Genomic DNA, 21,298 nt, shown 5'->3' with positions numbered 1-21,298 from the left:
CAGGGCATGTCCAGGAGGAGCGGCCCTGGTGTCGGGTGCTGCTGAGGGATTTGGTCCAGTCAGGGCAGGAAAGTGGCCACAGGTTCGGGCTGCAGGGACTCCTCGGCTGCCTTAGTGGGAGAATCTCAGCCGAGTGACAGGAGGGAGGCCGACTGGAAGGGCTGGAAGAGCGTGTGAGACGGGAGGCAGATACATGGGCAGTGGCTGGAGGGGGATGAGGGCTTTGCAGAAACAGGTAAGATTTGGAGAGATAGATGCTGAAGCCAAAACAAGCCCCAGCAAACCTTGTCCTCCCAGCCATGGCATCTGTGATGAAACTGAGGCCGTCTTCGAGGGCCGAGTGCTTCTCCCGCTCACGCCTTTCTGACAGCTGCTTTGTACGGACTTGGTTCATTAACCGTAGAAATGCAAAGACTTCTTCCCTGCACTTGTTTCCATCCATCTGATCTATAAACCCTCATCTCATTGGCACCCCGAAGCAAGAGCCCAGCATAGCATCCGCCACCCCTTTATCCTCAGTGACTCTGAGGCCACAGGACCACGCCCGGAGCTGTTTCGGTGCCTGGTGAATCTACCTAGCGAGTCCTGGTAGGGAAGGTGGCGCCCTCCTCTCGCTAACAACTTCCTTCCCAGAACTAAATAAAGATGATACAGTCTGCCTTTGGCAGTACCCCCTTCCAAAATAAAGAGAAGCACAAAATCAGCCAGAATTAAGCAGCTGCACAATCGGCCACCCAGGCCAGGTGGGCCGCGAGGAAGTCGAAAGCTGCTTCTCTGCCCTGGCCCCCGTAGTGCTCCAAGATGACAGTGGCTGGTGTAAGTCATCTCAACCCAGAAGTGGGGCAGTGGCCGGGAGCAGACTGGCTGTGAGTTCTGACATTCTCATCGGCCATGTTCCAGCTGTGGCTTTTAGCCCTTGCTCAGCTTCCCTGAGTCTGTTGCTCTGCTGGGACGCAGTGACCACAGCACCCAACCCTCAGCCTCAAATGACACAGTGCCTGGGCAGGCATAGTGCCCTGCATATAGTAGGTGCTTAATAAATGACAGCAGCCACATTCCGATTTCTCACCGTCATTTTACCAATGCGGTGGTAGCTGTCCATCATCCTGTTGGTGCAGCCCTGGTTGCCTCATGGGTCCCTCCCTCCCACCCTGTACCTGGTGTTTAAGTGACATCACACAGGGCTACACACATCCAGTGGGAAAGGGTTTTCTCCTCTTGGGACTAAAACATAACACAGAGAACTTAATAGATGCCAAGGAAAATTCAAAACACCTCTATGAAGTAGGTGTTAATTAATAATCAACATTAGTTATTTCATTAATCACTAACCAATTGAAAAAGAATAGTGATGAAAAATTAATCCAAAAGAAGAACATGGAGAACAGAGAGGTTAAGTAACTACTCTAAGACCACACAGCGGGCCAGTATCAGAGCTGGGATTTGAGCCCAGGTGTTCAGGCTCTTTAATGGGTTTTGCTGGCCTGAAATGCTGGAAGCACCTTTCCCCCAACCTTCCCTGCCAGCCCCTGATGTGGGCAGTGTGGAGAGCTCCAGGGGCTGGGAGGAGGCCCATGTGGCTGGAGAAGGGGGTGGCGGGGACAGCAGTGGGACTGAGCTCCAAGAGGCCATGAAGGCGGCAGTTTGATTATTTGGCATCTGTGCCGAGTGACCCGTTGTGGGGACAGGGACACAGAGGGGCAAGGTGCCTGCTCATGTTCCAGGGGAAGGAGCAGATAGCAGGCAAGGGAGCCGGCCAGTGCACTGGGGATGAGGATGCTCAGGAGGAAAATAAGGCAGGTGGAGAACATGGTGTGTCCAGGAGGGGCCGGGCGACCACCAGGCTTCAGTGCGAAGTGGCATTTGGGCAAAGGCTGGAACGTGAGAGTCAGGCTAGCAGGGAGAGCAACACGTGCGAAGGTCCAGAGGCGGGCACTGGTCTGCTCTTTAGAAACAGCATGAAAGTCAGGGTGTTACAGCAGGGCATGAGAGGCAGGCAGATGGTGGTGGCAGCGGCATCAGGAGGCAACAGGCAGTCAGGTGGCCCTGTGACAGCATGCCGCTTTACTCCCCACCGAGGGGCTCTCAGCTGGGATGCGACATGGGGCCAGGGGTCCACCTCGGGGGGCATCGGGCTCCTTCCGGCCATGGACACCTAAGTGACAGTCGCCGGCAGACTCTGGAGAGACGTTTCGCCTCCAGTCTATCCTTCCCATGGGACGTTGTGCATGCCAGCAAGCCAGTGTCTGGGGGAACTTCTAGGGGCTTTCCAGGAGCTGCGGAAGCCCTCGCAGCCTGTTAGTGGTGTGGCTCAGGGACACATCTAGGCGGGGACGGGGGCTCCAGGCACCGTGTGTAGGTGAGGGTGGGGGCTCCGGGCACCATGTGTAGGTGAGGGTGGGGGCTCCGGGCACCGTGTGTAGGTGAGGGACGGGGGCTCCGGGCACCGTGTGTAGGCGAGGGACGGGGGCTCCGGGCACCGTGTGTAGGCGAGGGACGGGGGCTCCGGGCACCGTGTGTAGGTGAGGGACGGGGGCTCCGGGCACCGTGTGTAGGTGAGGGACGGGGGCTCCGGGCACCGTGTGTAGGTGAGGGACGGGGGCTCCGGGCACCGTGTGTAGGTGAGGGTGGGGGCTCCGGGCACCGTGTGTAGGTGAGGGACGGGGGCTCCGGGCACCGTGTGTAGGTGAGGGTGGGGGCTCCGGGCACTGTGTGTAGGTGAGGGTGGGGTCTCCGGGCACTGTGTGTAGGTGAGGGTGGGGGCTCTGGGCACTGTGTGTAGGTGAGGGTGGGGGCTCCGGGCACGGTGTGTAGGTGAGGGTGGGGGCTCCGGGCACCGTGTGTAGGTGGGGACGGGGGGCTCCGGGCACTGTGTGTAGGTGAGGGTGGGGGCTCTGGGCACCGTGTCTAGGTGGGGACGGGGGCTCCGGGCACTGTGTGTAGGTGAGGGTGGGGGCTCTGGGCACCGTGTCTAGGTGGGGACGGGGGCTCCGGGCACTGTGTGTAGGTGGGGATGGGGGCTCCGGGCACTGTGTGTAGGTGAGGGTGGGGGCTCCGGGCACCGTGTCTAGGTGGGGACGGGGGCTCCGGGCACTGTGTGTAGGTGAGGGTGGGGGCTCCGGGCACTCTGTATCCCGCCTTCCACCCACAGCCACGTGGGGCTCTGTCTCTGGTTTGAGCCTTTGTTTAGCACCATCTTGGTGGGGGGCTTCCCTGGCCTTCTCAGCCGACAGGCCAGCCCCCAGCAGGACTGCAGCTCCCATCCCCCTTTTTTTTTTTATAAAAAGTAAAAGTATATTTTTAACAGTTTATTTTTTCTGTTTCTCCCCTTTTATTTATTTATTTTTAATTTTTTACAATTTTTGTGGCTGCATAGTAGGTGCGTGCATTTGTGGACTTAGGACCGCCTGACCCCACGGTGCTTAGGACTGCTGACCCGTGTACACACACAATCGGTGTATTTGGATGAGGTCTGACCCATCCCCTGCAGAATGTGACACATGTACACACATAATCGGTGTATTTGGATGAGGTCTGCCCCCTCCCCTGCAGAATCTAACACATGTACACACACAATGGGTGTATTTGGATGAGGTCTGCCCCCTCCCCTGCAGAATCTAACACATGTACACACATAATCGGTGTATTTGGATGAGGTCTGCCCCCTCCCCTGCAGAATGTGACACATGTACACACATAATCGGTGTATTTGGATGAGGTCTGACCCATCCCCTGCAGAATGTGACACATGTACACACACAATGGGTGTATTTGGATGAGGTCTGCCCCCTCCCCTGCAGAATGTGAGCTCCAAGAGAGCTGGTTTTGTTTTGCTTTGTTTTGTGTTGCTGTAGCCTTCAGAAGCCAGCAGGGTGCCTGGCACAAAACAAGTGCTTGGGTAAATATTTGTTGAGTGAGTTGAGTGAGCAAGTTCTCCTGGTGGAATTTGGCTGAAATCTCCTCCTCGTATCAGATTGAGGCTGGTGTTAGGATGTAGGAAATGGCCACTCCTGAAGTCCAGGACCACAGATGTCATTTAGGTGCCTCCGTCCTGCTCCGTGCCACACTCGGGCCCTTCTTGTTTCATCGATCTGCCTTCACACTCTGCCCCCACTCTGGGGTGTTCTCTCGTGAAGACACGTTTGTCCTGTTCTGTGTCCCCAGCTTCTTGGCACCTAGTAGGTGCTCAGTAAATGCCAGTCCGATGAACCAATATTCAGAAGAAGCAATGAATGAATAAATGGAGTAGAAATAGTCCTCTCTGGAGCTGGAAGCCCCACATGGAGGGCCTCATGAGGGTCTGCAGAGACTGGCCGTCCTGAGAACCTCTGGGACCCTCATGGGGAAACCTGACAGCAGAGCAAAGCCACACCGCACCGAGGTGGCAGGCAGGGTTTGGAGAAGAGTTCCCAAAGCATCTCAGGAGCTTGGGGAATCCCCTGCATCCCCCAGGGCTCTGTCAGTTTGTCTTGGTGGCTTGTCCCCGTCCTCCTAAAAACGCCCTGCAATGTATGCAGCTGGTTTGCACTCACAGTGAACTGGTGGTGGGCGGTGGGTGGTGGTGGTGGTGGTGGTGGGTTGGGGGGGTGGGGGGAAACTGAGGCTCTTGGAAAGAGACCGTTAGAAATGGCGAGGCCCAAATGGGCTGACAGCCCAGCGGGGCGGGGGGAGCAGTGTGTCAAGGCGGATCTCGGGAGGGCTGCGCAGCAAATACCCAGGGCTCCTTCCCAGGAGGGCCAGGCCCGCCCAGGCTCAGAGCTGGAGTAAACGTGGGAAGATACAAGCACGGTGTTTCCCTGGGGCCCATCTGGCCCCAGAGTGAACTGGCGAGGGCCACTGACCGCGACACCCGTGTTTCATGGGGTTTTGTTCATGTTTTGGGGAATTCCATTTTCTCAGGATCCCGGGTTCTTGTGAGAGTTCCCATAGCAACAGTGAAACCCCCAGATGTCTGTGGGGGTGCAGGGTAATTCCAGCTTCTGAGTTCACTGGGAGCCTCTTCTGGAGACAGCAGAGAGGATGCCGAGTTTATTCAGCTTAAAAATCTAGATGAACCAGCACGTGAGGTCGCCGTGCCTGAAACGTGGGCCGGGAGGAAGACTTCACTTTTTAAACACAAACAAAATATCCCACCAACCACAGCGCTTTGCAGAATGAAAAGTGGAGGCTTTCCCCATCCTCAGTTAAAGTGGTTCCGTTTCAAGGTATTTCCCAGAAGAAAGGAGCTTTCAGAGGCAGCAAAAAGGTAGCAGTAGGGCTGCCTTTGGGAAACTGGCAAGAAGAATGTAATCGGCCTGTCTGCCTCCTCCTGCGGGGCCACACCCCTCCCCCTGAGCCTGGGTGTCCCCGCCCTCACCACCTGCCTCCTACTGCGGGGCCACACCCCTCCCCCTGAGCCTGGGTGCCCCCGCTCTCACCACCTGCCTCCTCCTGCGGGGCCACACCCCTCCCCCTGAGCCTGGGTGCCCCCCCGCCCTCACAGCTTGCCAGTCTCAGCAGGGACTCCCTCGCCTCCCCCCTGCCAGGCTCCTCTTTCCAGCTCAGGCTGAGTTGGCAGCGGCCTCAGGAAACCACGTTAACCTTCTCTTGGACGCGTGTGTCCGACCTCATGACTTGCGAAGGCTACAGGCCTTTAAGACTCCAAAACTAAATAAAAATGAGTAAAAGGTGGTCGGGCGCGGTGGCTCACGCCTGTAATCCCAGCACTTTGGGAGGCCGAGGCAGGCGGATCGCCTGAGGTCAGGAGTTCCAGACCAGCCTGGCCAACATGGCAAAACCCCGTATCTACTAAAAATACAAAAATTAGCCCAGCATGGTGGTGGGCACCTGTAATCCCAGCTACTAGGGAGGCTGAAGCACGAGAGTAGCTTGAACCCAGGAGGTGGAGGCTGCAGTGAGCCAAGATCCTGCCACTGCACTCCAGCCTGGGTGACAGAGCAAGACTCCATCTCAAAAAAATAAAAATAAATAAAAATGAGTAAAAAACTAAAAATCAATGGAATTGTAAAATAATAAAATAATAAAAAATAAATGACCAACTAGTTCCAGCCCAGGAGGAAGGCGTGTGGGTCCCCCATGGCTCGCTGGGGCCAAGAAACCCACTTGCTTTAGGACCTGGGTCATCTGTGTGGCCCTCGGATGTCAGGGGACATGGGGGGCAGGCCCGTGGGGCCACAGACATCGGGGGTATATGCCGTCAGAAGGGGCAGCTCCCACTCCCTTCTCAGTCCTTTCCTGGAGGCATGCATGGCCAACTCTTCCCATTTTTGAAGGAATCTGGTCTTTTATATAAAAGACCCAGATTTTAAAATGTTGACCACAAAGTTACCACACGTGTGTGTGTGTTTGTGTGTGTGTGTGTATGAATGAAAGGAAATGACAATGAAATTCCAGCATTTTGCAGCTGGTTTTCCAAGCCCCCAGGAGTGGCTTGGGGACCCCAGGAAATGTTTTCTGTGACTGTTCCCAGTGTGACTACCCACCTGCCCGCTGTGGCCATTTCTACCCAATGTCATTTCCCATGTGTTTCCTCCTGCAGGCTGCCAGGGTTTGTGGCTGGTCACTGCTGTGAGCTTCATGGGTCTGGGGGCCCGGTCCTCACTGTCAGGGTCCCAGTGGTGACTCTGGGCTCGTGAGACCCGTCAGAGGGGAGGGAAGGGCCCGCAGAGGGCAAATAGGTGAGAGTTGAACCCTGGGCACTGGGGATTAAGCACCGCCCCTCCAAGCAGGACAGACGGACTGTCAGGAGGAGAGGACAGAGCCAGGAACCCGGCTGTGTCCTCTCTGCTGCAGAAAATGGGCCTGGCTGATGGGGGCCACCTTGCGACTTTCCCAGAGGGGTAAGTGAAGGAATTTGGACTCCCGGGTCTGAGTGCGCTGGTTCACTGGAGTCGGCAGTCAGGACCAGAGCCTGAGGTTTGGAAGCGCCCGGGAGGGTGTGGACTCTGGGTTTGCATTCTGAACAGGTGTTCACTTCCCAGCTGTGTGATGGGCAAGGATGACTTCCTGTGCCTCAGTTTCCCTCTCTGTAGAATGAGGCTAGTTCTAGAACCTACCTCCTAGGCTTGTGATGGGGATGATATGACTTAAATGCAGATAAAACCCTGAACCAGTGCTGGGCACACAGGGCAACATCAATAAGCCTTTGCTGTTATATACAAAGGACCTGGGCAAAAAAGGCACAGGAGGGAGATTCAATTTTTCAAAACAAGCAAAAAGATGAAAGTCACATTTGCATGAGAACAGAGTTCTGCTCAAACGCTCGCTGCATTTGGAACCTGCAGAGGAGAAGTGGCAGGTGGGGGGCTTGTTTATGTCATAGCTCCCCCATTGGGAGTGCCACCTCTGGAAGAGCCCTGTTGGCAGCACGGAGGCGGGTGCCCTGCGGGGCGGTGAGGGGCTGCTCTGGAGTGACCGGGCTGAGTCAGAGCCAGCTTGGTGCAGGGTATAGGATGCACGCCCACGGGCACAGGCTGCCCTGCTCAGCCAGGCCTCTCTCTGTCCCTACAGCATATGCGAGAGGCGGCTGAACGGCGGCAGCAGCTGGAGTTGGAGCATGAGCAGGCCCTGGCTGTTCTCAGTGCCAAGCAGCAGGAAATTGACCTTCTGCAGAAGGTAAGTGGCGGGCAGCCGGGCGCGGTGTGCGAGGCAGGGAGTCCACGGGTGGGCCGGGGATCCCTGGTGTGGTGGAGTGGCCGACCTGCAGCCTCGGCTCCCAGGCCGCTCCCTCTCTCTCCTTGCACAGAAGAATTCAGAGTCATTTCTGCTTTCCTGCTCTGGTGTTTCTTAAGTAGACCTGTGTTCACGTTTTATAACGCGAAAGCAGATGCAAAGCTCTCACCTCTGATGCTGGTGAGGTTGTCGGGAAAAGCGCATGCGTAGAGATGGCTGGCAGGGTGTGAAATGCTTCAGCCTCTGGAAAAAGCAGTGTGCAGCATCCGTTTAAACTAAAAGGGCACACAGAAGGTGACCCTGCCGCCCCCATCCTGGACGATGCCCTGCAAGGAGTACAGGAACCAGTTCAAAAGGAGTTCTGTTTTCTTGCAGTGCTGCTGTGTGGCAGTGGGGACAGGGACTGGACCCAACTGATGCCCACCTAAGGGTGATGGCTGTGTGCACCATGGTCCATCCACACCAGGCGCCATGTGATGTCAGCGAAAAGGATCATGGTGGTTTGATTCTGCTGTCTTGAGGCTGTTGCATGATGTGTTATCAAGTGAGAAAACTGAGTTGCAGAGCAATATTTATAGCCGGATCCCAGTAAGAAAGGAAAAAGGCAAGATGAGTAAGACAGAAAGGAAAAGAAATCAGGAGAGAAAGGAGAGAGGCACCAGGGAAGGAGGGAAGGAAGGACTGAGTGATTTGGGATTTTTACCTCCTGGGCACCTGTGATGGGTCTGGGGACTGAGAAGGGTAACCTCACCCCACTCCAGTCCTCAGCCACGGTCCTGCTGTCTCTCTCCAGATAGGTAAGAGGGTGGTGCTCCCGGAGCCTATGGGCTTGGGGTGCCCCCAGGAAGAAATCAGAAGGTGGGGACCTGTGAACAGGTCTCATCTCATTTCCTTCCAGAGCCCAGTGTCCCCACCCAGCCCTGCCCTCTCCTCCTCCTGGCAGGGCAGCCACCCCTGTGGCCAGAGTGCAGCTGGCTGGTCTGCAGCCTCCCGCCCGGCGCTGGCTGGGATGGGCCACTCCTCTGCCCTAGGTGGCCCCTCGATCCATCCGACAGCTTATCCAGGTCTTGGATCTCAAAATAAAGGGCTCACAGTCATTCACCCAGCCTGGGGGGCGATAGGAATCTGCCGGAGCAGCGTTTCTCCTCCAGAGTTTATTAGCAGAGCTTGTGGAAACAGGTAGATAAGTTCTGATGCCATTTCTCTAATCATTTAGCATGAGATCGTATTAAGGATAGATTTCATTAAGCCAGCGCTGATGGGAACTTCACAGCCCTTATTACCTGTCATAATAAGGTGGCAGGCACCCGGAGCAGCAATATTTCATTAGATGTTATCCGGAAGGGATATTGCTGGGACACGGGCAGGAATATTACTCTTATGTTCTCCTGCCATGTCTCAAGGACCTTTCCCGTGGCCAGGCGACGCCTGTTGGCACCTGCACTTATTCATCACACTCCAGAAGCCACGTCCCCAGGCGGGGACCATCTGAGACAGATAATAAGTCTGTAGAAACACAGAGACTGTCCAGGAAGGGGAAAGGATGTCTCCTCTCAACAGAACATTCTCTAGAAGCCTGGAGTTATATTTACTAAGCATTTGATGCCAAGGAGAATGACCTGGAACCGACTCTTATTCCGCGTCCATGATCTCTTTTGTGTGCTGTCCAGTTCTCTGGGCGCTCTTTATCCCCCCGCACTCACCGTTGTCTCTGTTTTGGACACGCTGATGCTTCGTTAGTGGGGCGAGGGGCAGAGGGAGAGAAACTGGAGGAAATAGGAATGGGCCAATTTTGTAATTTCTAGAGGCTTTGATGTAGTTTTTAAGCATGAGAAGAGGAAGTCTGACTCTTGAGTGGAATGAGATCCGGGACTTCTTTCCAGAGCTCATCTTTGCATTCAGTTTCCACCGTGGGTGGTCGTTGCACTGCACTTGTGACCAGCTCCCTCGTACCGTCATTCACCAGGGGTCGGCCGTCTGCCCCTCCAAGCAGTCACTCAGCTGCTGTTCCAGAAGCAGGAACACAGCCGCGAGTGGGACACGGCTCTGCCCTCCCAGGCTGAAAAAGGAAGATGAACAAGTCAGTGAAACAGCGAGTAAGCCCAGATGATGGCAAGGGGTGAAGGGAGTTGAGAGGCTGGAGTGGCGGATTGACGGGGCCGTGACTTTAGATACAGGTGACAGTTCAAGGAGCAGATGACACCCACCACGCCGAGGGCTGGGGCGGGAGTGTGCGAGGGTTAGGGAGCAGCATACACAGGCCCCCTTGGGAACCAGCCCAGCGCATCCAGGGAAGAGGAGGAAGGCCGGGTAGCTGGGGTGCAGCCAGGGAGGGAACAGGGGTTGAATTTGGGCCTGAGGCACAGAGCTGGAGTGCTTACCCCACCAGGCAGTGGTGCCTGCACCATGAGGCACGGATCAGCTGAAGACTGGCCCTCATCCCCCTACCAAGATAGAAGTCACCAGTCATCTTTGGACTCTCCAAGGCCCAAACATGATTCTGATGAGAGGGCTGTGGAGCCATCTCAAAGGAGTGACCCTCTTCTCTCTTTCTGCAACCCCAGCTCTTTCTTGAACCTGCCGTCACGGGACCCCACCCCCAACAAGTGGCGTTTGTTAGTGTCACCCATGCATGAGCTTACGGTCCAGGGGGTAGTTCTCTGTCCTCGTTTTCTTTGACCCAGAGGCCCAGTTTGAGCTTATGGCCTCCAAGGATACCACCCTCTCCTGGTTTCCTTCTCCACACCAGCCCCTCTACACATCACAGGTGACTCTAAGACTCAGTCCTGAAGTCACATCCCTTCTCAGTCTATACTCACTGTCTCGTGACCTCACGCAGATGCGTGGGTTTCAACACCACCTCTGCGTGGTAACTCCCGGGTTTAGACCCGGAAGCCAGACGACGCCACTGTGCCCCAATTCCTTTACTCACCCTCTGCTTGACGCCACTGCTTGGGGGGCCTCGGACGCCACGTCCCACACAGAACTCCCCTCTGTCCTCACCAACACCTGCACTTCTGCTGAACTCCTTGAGCTCTGTAAACGGCAGCATCTCCCATTTTTGTACAGCTCTTCCTTTCCCTGGAGTTAATTGCCTTTTTTGTTTGCTTGTTGTCTTACTTCTCTGTGTACCCATCATTCCTTTGTTCCCCAATACCCTGCTGAAGCTGTAAAATTCCTCTCAAGAGAGTCTCAGTCCTCCGGGGAGCTTCTGATTCCATTTTCCCCTTGGAGACGCCCGCCTGGAGCCCCTGGCCTCTTCCTTCGGTCCGGGTCCTGGAAATGCTCCTCCCCACCGTCTGCGGGTCTCCTCCCTGCCTCTTTGTGCTTTCATCCTCAGCTTCCTCCATCCTATAATGTTGTTTTTCTTGATGTGCAATGTGAGGCAGGAGTTTTTTTTTCCTGAAATACAGGTGGATTGTGCCACATTGTGCGGTACTTAGAGATTCCCTGGTGGGATCAGCCTCACCTCCAGACCTGACCACCCTTGAGAGGGTGCTGGACATTCAGGCATCTAATATCAGGGGCCTGCATCCCAGCACCTTGTCCAGAGGCACCTTTCTCCCAGGCAGCTCCACCTGTCCTCCTGCCCTGCATGGCAGTCGGGAGAAGCATGTAAGATCATGTGAAAGGGAAAGCATTTGTTAAATTGGAGAAATAAACAAATGGGTGAATGACGAACGAGTGATGAAAGTGCCCAGGGCTCTCCTCCCGGAATCCAGGGACAATGAGCTCATGCTGCAGCCCTCGTCTCTGGGACCTGAGCAGAGACACAGTTTAAAAAGGCAAAAGGCAGCCAAGCCAGGACCCACGCTGTCTGCTGGTAACCTCAGGCTCTCCCGGGAGACGCGTGCTTCCTGGAGACCGGGAGCAAGAGCTCATTCACAAATCCCTGCGTCCATTCACTCAACAGACGTTTACAGAGCGTCTCATGTCAGTGAAGTCCCAGCAACACAGCAAGGAGTGGGACGGTGTGAGAACAGGCTGTGAATGGTCTTGACGATGGTAGAAGCGACTCTGGGCACAAATCCGCTGGTGCAGCGTGTCCGGGCTGGGACCCGGAGTGCAGGCGTGGCCTCCTTTGAGCTGCGCCACCTCTGCCACTCCTCCTGCTCCCCATGCTGCAGCTGCTTCCTCCTCTCCCTGGACCGTGCCAAAGCCAGTTCCCTCTTAGGGACCCTTATCGACAATGCCTGGTCCCCAGGTTGTTGCAGAACTGGTTCATTTCTCTCACTGAGTCTCCCTCAGACCAGATGCCACTCCATGCCCAGACAGAGGGCATGTCGCCCCATTTACTGATGCCAAAACATGCCTGCTCACTCATGCGGCTGTTTGCTGACTGCCCACCTCCACCTGTTGGCACTTCAGCTCCGTGAAAGGCGCGTCAGACTCGTAGGACATCGCCTGACACCTAGGAGCTCCCCAGCAAATCCTGGATGGGCGGAAGTGCTCAAGGGCACAGAAGGAATTGGAGATGTGACGAGGTTCCGTCAGTCGGGGCAGTAGGGTCAAAATCCCATGGATAAGATGACCGACGATAAATTCTCATTAACATTCAGTAAATGCCTGTGGAGGGAATCAATGAATAGTCAGCCCTCGTGTAACCTGCGGGGCGGAGGCACCATTGTTTTCTCCATGTGACGGATAAGGAGGCAGAGGCTAACATGCTCGTGGTCCACTTGAGACCCGATGCCGAAACCCTGAGGCTTCCTCTCCAGGTGAATGGTCAGCCTGGAGTCCGGCTGCGCTCCGTTGCTTCAGACTTTCAGTTTCTTGTGTTGGTTACATCCTTGTCTTGTGACAAGTGGCAATTATGATAATCCAGTGGTGTGAGCTAAAGGGCTTTTCCGTATTTATAATTCATCCGCAGACTTGACCGATTTTACTTCGGTCTACAGTTCCTCTTACTGGTAGAATGACCGCTTTCAGTCTTAAGGCTATTATGTAACGTGTGATACTAAGAGAAGCTGAGCTCACCACCCGATGCATAGTTAATGCTTTGACTGAATTTGCTGTGCTGCCCTCAGATTGTCGGCCTCAGTTGTGTGTGGATGGCTGCAGTGGGTCATAGCTGACCCTCTGTGTTAGTTTCAGGCAGTGTCTGCCCTAATCCTGTGTGCTCCTGGAGTATTAGAAAATGTCCATCAGCCCTCAGCTCTGTGGAACTCCTGTTTTGAAGGTCCTTGTAGCCCTCGGCATTGTTCCTTGAGTCTCACTGACTTTTCTGCAGAGCTAACGTTTCATAACACCCATGGAGGCCCCTCACTCTGCTCCATCTAAGCCAATGCCCGTTGTCCCATCACAGTCGCCAGGGTCCTGGACGGCTTATTGCTCTGTGCCCCATCCGACCCAGATAGATGCCCAGCACTTCGGCCACAGAGAATCTGCCCTCCCTTCTGTGAGCGCCGTCTCCCCAGATGCTCCTGCTGCTCCTGCCACCGGGCCTGCCCACCTCCCGGATAGCGGATCCTCTGGGTAACAGGCCTGTTCCTCAGGCCTCTTCCTCCAGCGTCGGGAGCTCCAGTCTCCCTGCTCTGCAGGAACCACTCTCCGTAAAGGTCGCACTTTCCCTGTGTTGGCCCCTAAATGATCGCTTAAGCTGTTGCTTGGATTTTGTAAGAATTCAGCGCTGCCAATTTTAACAGTCTATTCTGATTGCCCAAATGGCCCAGTTTGCAAGTAGCCTGCAAAAATGCACTGGTTTTCATCTGAAGCTGGAAGCGAAGTTGTACTGCCAGCTTGGCTGAGTTTTAACAGCCTGCTGGAATATTTTTTGTTTTGTCTTTTTTTTCAACCCTGCCAGTTGAAAACTATCTTTGATTCAACTGAGTCAATGGTGGCATCATTTATATAATCCCTGTATGTTCCCTGCTTGTTTGTCTCTTTTTCTATTTTGCTATTTATTGTTGCTCTTGCTGGTTTTTGCTTTGAAAGGAACAGTTTTCGGCCTTTGATGGTTGAGCTGAACTCGAGAATGGTGTAATTAACGTGCTGTGTTCCAGTCACTTGCCCAGCTCTTAAAACTCTCGTTGGAAATATGTGAGAATGGAACGCATATGAATGAACTCTATAGAAACCTCAGACGACTCTTCATTTTTAGCCCAGGGAATGGCAGATTTCCCCTTGGCTGGGGAAGCCAAGCTCTTCCCTGTTTTCAGCCCACGGAATTTTGCGAATGAGAAGTAGAAACTGTTAAGATAATGTTCACTTGCTTATTTATGATGTTGAATCGTCCATCACTAATTATTCTCCAGGCAGCTAGAGGAAATATTTCTCTAGAAACTGAGAATTCTAAATGTAAGTCACAGCGTAGCATATGGATTCTTTATTAGTGTTCCACGTTTTAAGAGCTAGGTGCACTCTGGTGTCAGAAAATAATGCTTCTTAAAACCCCCCATTTTCCTGCTCCACGGGGAATGTTTGGGAGATGCTGATGTCAGTGTGAGGGGTGCACAGTGTGGACTGTGCTGCAGGCGGGAGCCTGGTTCGTCTTTTCTTCTCCGTCTCATTACGGCCTCAGTAAACCAACCTCCAGTGTCCCCACTTTAGGAAGTGTCCCATGCTTTCACAATTGATGATGACGTTCGTTAGCACTCTTGGTTTCAAGTGACAGAAAACCCAAACAGGAAATTGTTTTTGTGCCCATCACTGAAAATGTGGCTTCAGACATGGCTAGATCCAGGGCTCAAATCTGCTGGCCTCAGACCCAGTAGAATCCAAGGCCTCCCCGACATCACCAGGACTTGGCTGCTCTCTGCCCTCCTCTGGATCAGCTTCAGCCTTGGTTTCCCTGTGGAGACCCCCAGCCACTCCAGCCCTGACCCTCCTGGTGGCAAAGTGGCTGCAGCCTCACCTCCTCCCAAGCCAAAGTCCAACAGAAAGGGGCTTCCCTCTCCCGCAGCATTCTCAGGCAGAGGCCCATTGCCCTCCGTAGGCCCCACGCCACCCAGGTCACCAGTCGCTGAGGGTTCAGACCGTCCTTGGCACAGGGGAGGTCCAGACCCCAGCCAGTCCAGAGGTTCTTCCCAGGAGAGGAGCTCCCGACGCTGGAGGAAGAGGCCTGAGGAACAGGCCTGTTACCCAGAGGATCCGCTATCCGGGAGGTGGGCAGGCCCGGCGGCAGGAGCAGCAGGAGCATCTGGGGAGACGGCGCTCACAGAAGGGAGGGCAGATTCCCTGTGGCCAAAGTACTGGGCATCTAGCTGGGTCGGATGGGGCACAGAGCAATAAGCCGTCCAGGCCCCTGGCGACTGTGACGGGACAACGGGCGTTGGCTTAGATGGAGCAGAGTGAGGGGCCTCCATGGGTCTTATGAAACGTTAGCTCTGCAGAAAAGTCAGTGAGACTCAAGGAACTATGCCGAGGGCTACAAGGACCTTCAAAACATCGAAGCCATTGAGACACGACAGGTCCTTACCATCATGATGATGCTGGGACTTCCGGGCCTGTGAGGACAAGAAATAACAGTGTTTGATGCTGGGACTTCCAGGCCTGTGAGGACAAGAAATAATAGTGTTCCATCTCAGATGTGCTTGAATCTGCCTTTGCCCGGGCAGCAGCCATCCCGAGACATTTCTGTAGTGAAACATGTGAAGTTATTCTGTGGGGCCCAGATGGCTTTGCCGCCAGTGCTTTGAAGAGGGCGGCCCTGCCACAGGCTGCAGGTGCCAAGGCCTGTTGCATGCTCAGGACCCAGCCCCGGCCCCTCCTCCAGGGCCTGGTGGGGTCTCAGGGAACCTAGAGCTGATTGCGAGTCAACTCTGCAGGATTAGGTTTTGTTTCCAAAGCAGTTTGTCGGACGTTTGGGCAGATGAAGGTGCTGTCAGAAGCATTGGAGGGATGCTTCTGCTACTAAGCTTATCACCCGGGTGAAGAAATAATCTGTGTGCCAGACCCCCTGGATGTGCAATTTATCTGTACAGCAAACCTGCACATGTATTTCTGAAACTCAAATAAAAGTTAAATAATGAATGTAGGAATAATTTTAATTCCTCTATTAGAGGAATAAAAATAAATGATCCCCCACCCCCAGTGATTCAGACATTGATCCGATTGTCTTCTTTCCCCTTTGGACATTTACTCTTTTCTCTCTTTTCGTCATAAAAAAGGCTCAGGTTGAGGCTAAGAAGGAGCATGAAGGCGCAGTGCGGCTGCTAGAGGTAAGGAGCGTGCCCCTGCTTTCTGCCCGGGGGTGGGGGACGTTGGGGAGAGTTGCCCTGATGCCTGCTAGAAATAATAGATGATGTTTATGAAGTGCGCCTGGTGCACCAGTTACTAGATGCCATTCATGTGTCTTCTCATGTCATCCTCACAAGCAACCAGTACGACAGGTGCCAGGACCAGGTCCGTTCTTACAGGGAAACTGAGGCACAGAGAGGTTAAGCAGCTTTCCCTTGGCCACACATCCAGACCCAGAACTGTGTGTCTCAGATGTGGTCTGCTGTCCTCTGCTGGCTCCTCTTGGGTGGAAAGTGAGGGGGCATGGCTCACTCGCTTGCTTGCGAATTAATTTCCCCAGGGGGAAAGGGGTGGACCTTCCGGAGGCCGTCCTGGTCTCTGATGAACTGCCTTGGGGTACCTTTTTAAGGTATGACACCCATCCTGGGGAGGCATTTGTAGGATCAGAGAAAGGAGGGCCTGGGGAATCAGTCCTCAGCGCCATCTGAGGCACTTCCCCGGGTGTGGTCCTCACAAACACGACAGGAGTGGCCTTCTCCTGCCTCCCAGAGATGTTTCCCACTGGGGCCTTGGGAAGGAAACAACGGCTATGTCCCACCTGCGTGAGTGGCATATTGGGAGTGACCACCCCTGTCCTTGGCTCCTGGTCCAATGCCAGCCTCCTTGGGAGTGAGTAGCCAGGCAGACAGGGAGGGCTATGGGGTCCCCCTCAGGCCTCTGCTGTCTGCATCCATCATGCACGGTGGCTGGGCTACAGTGAGCTGGGGCCCCCACCTGCCGAAGTCAAGGATTGTGTAATTCACCACCCCGCAAGGAGAGATTTACGTCAAAGGGGATCTGCCCTGGGGTGGCGTCCTCCTGGTAATGTTCCCTTAAGAAAGGCCAATATTGGATGAGGCTGCCCTCTTCAGAATGACCTTGTCCCGTGTCCCTGGGGGAGCAGTAGCCACTTAAAACGGGCTATGTGCATCTCTTACGTTGCCTTTTAAAGTCTATTCCTCCCACAGGAAAAGGTTTCATCATTATCATCCTATATATTAAAATGGATTTTCTGAAAGCCTCCATTAGTTAATGACTATCTGGAGGGAGGAGTGTGATGAATAGCAAATAGGAAAATATATAACCTGGGAGAATAGAAACAGACCTCCAAATGGCCATTTATCTCCCTGGAAAATAATTCACTTTCCCTGGCCTGAGTTATCCACCGCACTTTAATTTGCATCGTCTCCTGGCAGAAAAGGTAGTTCCCTCTCCCCAGTTGCCCCGGAGCCCATTGACGTGACCCTGTGTGGCTTTAATCTGCCTCTGAGGGACCGCTCCACCATGATCCTGCTGTCACCTGTCACCCCGTGCTGCTGGTGGTGCATGCTTTCAAATGTGACGATCGCAACGCAGCGTGCTTTGGTTCGAAAAACAGAAGGCAATTCGGATGTGCTGGGAATTGTGTCTTTTATTTACGGCGTCTTTCTGTAACTGTCTTGCTTTGCTCTTCGCGCAGAACACCTTGGACAGCATGCAGGTATTCTAGAGAATAGCATCTTCCCTGCCCGGCGTGCTTGGCGATGCTTTTCCCGTGAGTGGACGCGGCCATGAGTCCTGGGCCTGCTCTGACCTGCCTCTGCTTCCTGAACTGCAGCTTCTGACGCAGGTGGGGGGTGGTCGGGGTTCCTCAGCCTGGGGGAGCTGAGGAGCTGCTCCGAGGAGCTCCACGAGCAGGGCCTCCCCCTCATCCGGGTGTCAAATGCAACGCCTTGCTCGCTGAGGTGCCGCGCAGGCCCAGACACATGGCTCTTCCCGTCCTGCCAAGGCTGTGACTGTCAGGCTGGGAGAGCAGTCCTGGGGTTCGGATGACCGCAGAGGAGAGAAATTGTGGGTTGATTCTACCCTTGGGCCAGAGTTGTTGAGAGAGCCTAGCGGATAACGCTGAATTCGGTTAATTCGGTTACTGGTCATCAGAATTCAAGCTGCACGCCTGAGCCTCACACCCTTCCGTTCTGCCTCTGCATTGTGTGGACAGCAAGCTCCTTCCCACAGGCCAGGGAGGCTGCCTGCGCTCCTCTCTGCCAAAGACCACCCCCTTGCTATTCCCCTGGGGTGGAGGAGAGGCTGGGTTGCCCTCCAGACAGGCCTTTGAAAGTTTTCCACGCCTCTGAGTTGGATGGTGAGTTCGTGGAAGGAACGGCCTTTCCCACTTCTGGACAAGTGGTTCTCTAAGTGGGTTCCCCGGGGCAGCAGCAGCGCCCAGGAGCTTGTGAGCAAAGCGGCTTCTCAGGCCTGGCCTCGGACCTGCTGAATCCAAACCCCTCGGGGAGGGGCCCCAAGGTTGGCTGTAATCACCCTTCCAGATGTTTCTCATGCCACTGAGGTCTGAGAAGCATTGTTTAGGGAGCCTGTGAGGCCAGCTCCTGGGAAGCAGAGAGTATTTTCAGCAGTGCGTTCCCTGGGAAGCCCTGGCCTTTGCAGGGTGAGCACCTTGGGAACCTGATCCCAACACTGCAGCTGTTGACCGAGAAACCATGGCTGTCAAGTCCCACCCACTCACCCATCAAAGAACCACCTGTGGTGTGCAGTGGGGGTTTCATGTCTAGGTGTTTGTGTCCTTGGAGAATGGGGCATATTGGTGACTTTCTGTAGACAGAACATTCCACTGGGCAGCCTGCTTCCATGCTCAGCCAGATACAATAGAGAGCGCCTAGATAGGATACACCCCAGAACACGTGTTACATAAAATGCCTGAGCACACGGAGAACCAAAGGTGTCTGAGATGGGTCTCAATCAATTCAGGATGTGGCCAATGTTAAGGATGCACCTGTGACACAGCCTCGGGAGGTCTTGATGACATGTGCCCAAGGCGGTCTGGGTACAGCTTGCTTTTATACATTTTAGAGAGATGTGAGTCATCAATAAGTGTAAGATGTCCATTGGTTCAGTCTGGAAAGGTGAGACAACTTGAAGCGGGCGCTTCTGGGTCATAGTGTAACCGCCTGGTGGGTTCACCTTGCCCGTTGCCTAGATACAGCCAATTTTTTAAGACAGGGATGTTGCAGTAGAGAAAGAGTAATTCATGCAGAGCTGGCTGTACAGGAAACCAGAGTTTTATTACTACTCAATCAGTCTTCCTGAGAATTTGGAGACTGGAGTTTTTAAGGATAATGTGGTGGCTAGGGGGCCAGTGAGTTGGGAGTGCTGATTGGCTGGGTTGGAGATGAAATCATAGGGGGTCGAAGCTGTCCTCTTGCACTGAGTCACTTCCTGGGTGGGGACCACAAGACCAGATGAGCTAGTTTATCCATAGAGGGCAGGGTCTACAAAATATCTCAATAACTGATCTTAGGTTTTACAATAGTGATGTTATCTCCAGGAGCAATTTGGGGAGGGTCAGAATCTTTCAGCCTCTTGCTGCATGGCTCTTAAACAATAATTTATAGTCTTGTGGCCAATTTGTTAGTCCTGCAAAGGCAGTCTTATTTCCGGGCAGGGAAGGAGGCTTGTTTTGGGAAAGGGCTGTTATCTTCTTTGATTCAAAGCTAAACTATACACTAAGCTCCTCACAGAGTTCGTTCAGCCCACACCCAGGAATGAACAAGGACAGCCTGGAGGTTAGAAGCACAATGGAGTTAGGTCAGATCTCTTTCACTGTCTCAGTTATCATTTTGCAATGGTGGTTTCAATAGGTAGAGAAGAGACAAAGGGTTGCATTCTTTTGAGTCTCTGATGAGCCTTTCACTGAATACACAATTTCCATGTGAGCTGGAGGCAGAGGAATTGTCATTTATGCCTTAGTCTGGCTCATTGAATCTGCATTTTTGCATAAATAATAGGGCGGAAGAAACAATCAGATATACCTTTGTCTCGGGTGAGCAGAGGGTTAGGAGCTCAGTTCTTTGTCCCACCCCTGTGAAGATAAACGATCAATTTACATTGCCTGGGTGAACTTCAACGGAACTGTTTTAGGATAAAGATCTTGAGGTCCACAAGGAATCTCTTTGTGTGCAAATTGTGAGGGAGGTATGTAGCTTTTTAATCTTTGCGCTATCTTATTTAGAAATACAATGGAAGGCAGATTTGCTGACACGGTTCCCAGCTTCATGCTTCCCTTTGGCTTGGTGATTATGGGGTCCTGAGATTTATTTTCCTTTCACGGTCCCCACATACACAACTCCAGTGCCACGGACACTTCTAGGCCCTGTTCTCTAAAGAATGAATGGCCAGGAGGTTTTGGTGGCAACGGGGAGGTGTCTTTTTTCTTGGTTGCTCTGCGTGAAGTCCTGAGGCCCAAGGAGTACCCTGGGCTAGTTTTGGGGTTTAGCAAAGATGCGCATCAGGATTTAAACATAGAACAGAGGTTTTCAGGAACTTGCCTGTCAAGACAGTTCTTTTTGTAAACCTAAGAACCTGAGAGCGGGGAGATTCTAGCTGCTAGGAGTTAAATAATTTCTTTGGCACTTAGCGTCCTATCAAAACAGAGAAGCAAAAGAAAACAATGAGAGCAACACCACCACCTCGAACAGGTGCCCTGTGCTGGGCCCTGTCCTGAGAGTGCGTAGGAGAGACATCGAGACATCCACAAGATAATGCCCGTTTCACTTGATCTTCTTCCTATCTGGGGGAAACCAAGACACAGCGAGGTTAATGAATGACCTGCCCGAGGGTCTCAGATAGTCATGAGCAGAATCCCATTCAAGCCCCAGGAGTTTGGCTCTGAAAGGAGCCGGGCACATTCCTCAGCCCAGGGCTCAAAACAAACAAGCCCAGTACAAACACATCCCATCCTCTCATCTCACCACATATCGCCATATATCTCTCAAACTTCCTGAGCCCAGTACAAACACCACCAGGAAAGTCTCCGATAAGGAGACAGCCGTTCAAAGTTTTACTGAAAGAGCAGGAACCAAAAGAATTCCTTTGTTCCCCTGTAACTTTCAGGCTATAAAAAGCAAACACTCGCATTGTTCAGGGCCCTCTTGTATGCTGTAGAATGGAAGGACCAGGTTCGAACTTGTAGTAAAGATCCTTGCCGCTTGGCTTTGACTCTGGACTCTGGTAGTCTTCTTTGAAGAACAAACAGTCTAGGCATAACAGCTCCAGAGTCCAGGCCTTCCACGGCTGCTGCACAGCACAGCTTCCCATCAGCTCAGAACTCTGACCTCCCTGCAGGTGCTGGGTGGGGGCAGAGGGGACAGCGGCCCTGGTCCTGCCTGTAGAGCGTACTGGAGGCTGAATCATAAGTTAGTGCTGGCAGCTCCAGACTGAGGAAGCGCCGGCCGGGCCATCTTCACCCGCTGATATTCTCTGGGTGTGCAGCAGTAGCAGAGGGCAGGAATGCAGGAAGTCGCTTTACCCCAGGCCCTTGAGAAATACAGTCATATTTAACCCCTGAAACCACTGCCTGAGGTCCTCTGTCACCTCATTTTGCTGATTAGGCAATCGGGGCACAGAGACAATGAGC

The 21,298-nt window shown here is 53.6% G+C and overlaps 1 protein-coding gene across 14 annotated transcripts in view; it reads left to right on the top strand.

Moving 5' to 3' along the window:
• The window catches only part of RIMBP2 (RIMS binding protein 2), a 329,547-nt gene that overhangs the window by 237,850 nt on the left and 70,399 nt on the right, over positions 1–21,298 (top strand). For all 14 annotated transcript variants that reach the window (XM_063694494.1, XM_055357621.2, XM_055357617.2 and 11 more), the window contains 2 exons: positions 7,510–7,614; positions 15,780–15,830. In XM_063694494.1, coding sequence (XP_063550564.1) covers positions 7,513–7,614; positions 15,780–15,830 — 153 coding nt within the window. In that variant the 5' untranslated portion in view covers positions 7,510–7,512. The remainder of the gene's footprint in view (positions 1–7,509; positions 7,615–15,779; positions 15,831–21,298) is intronic.

The sequence above is a fragment of the Gorilla gorilla genome, chromosome 10 (assembly GCF_029281585.2).
Source record: "Gorilla gorilla gorilla isolate KB3781 chromosome 10, NHGRI_mGorGor1-v2.1_pri, whole genome shotgun sequence".
NCBI lineage: Eukaryota > Metazoa > Chordata > Mammalia > Primates > Hominidae > Gorilla > Gorilla gorilla.
Note: the sequence above shows the minus strand (reverse complement) of the source record. Positions and strands in the feature narration are given on the sequence as shown.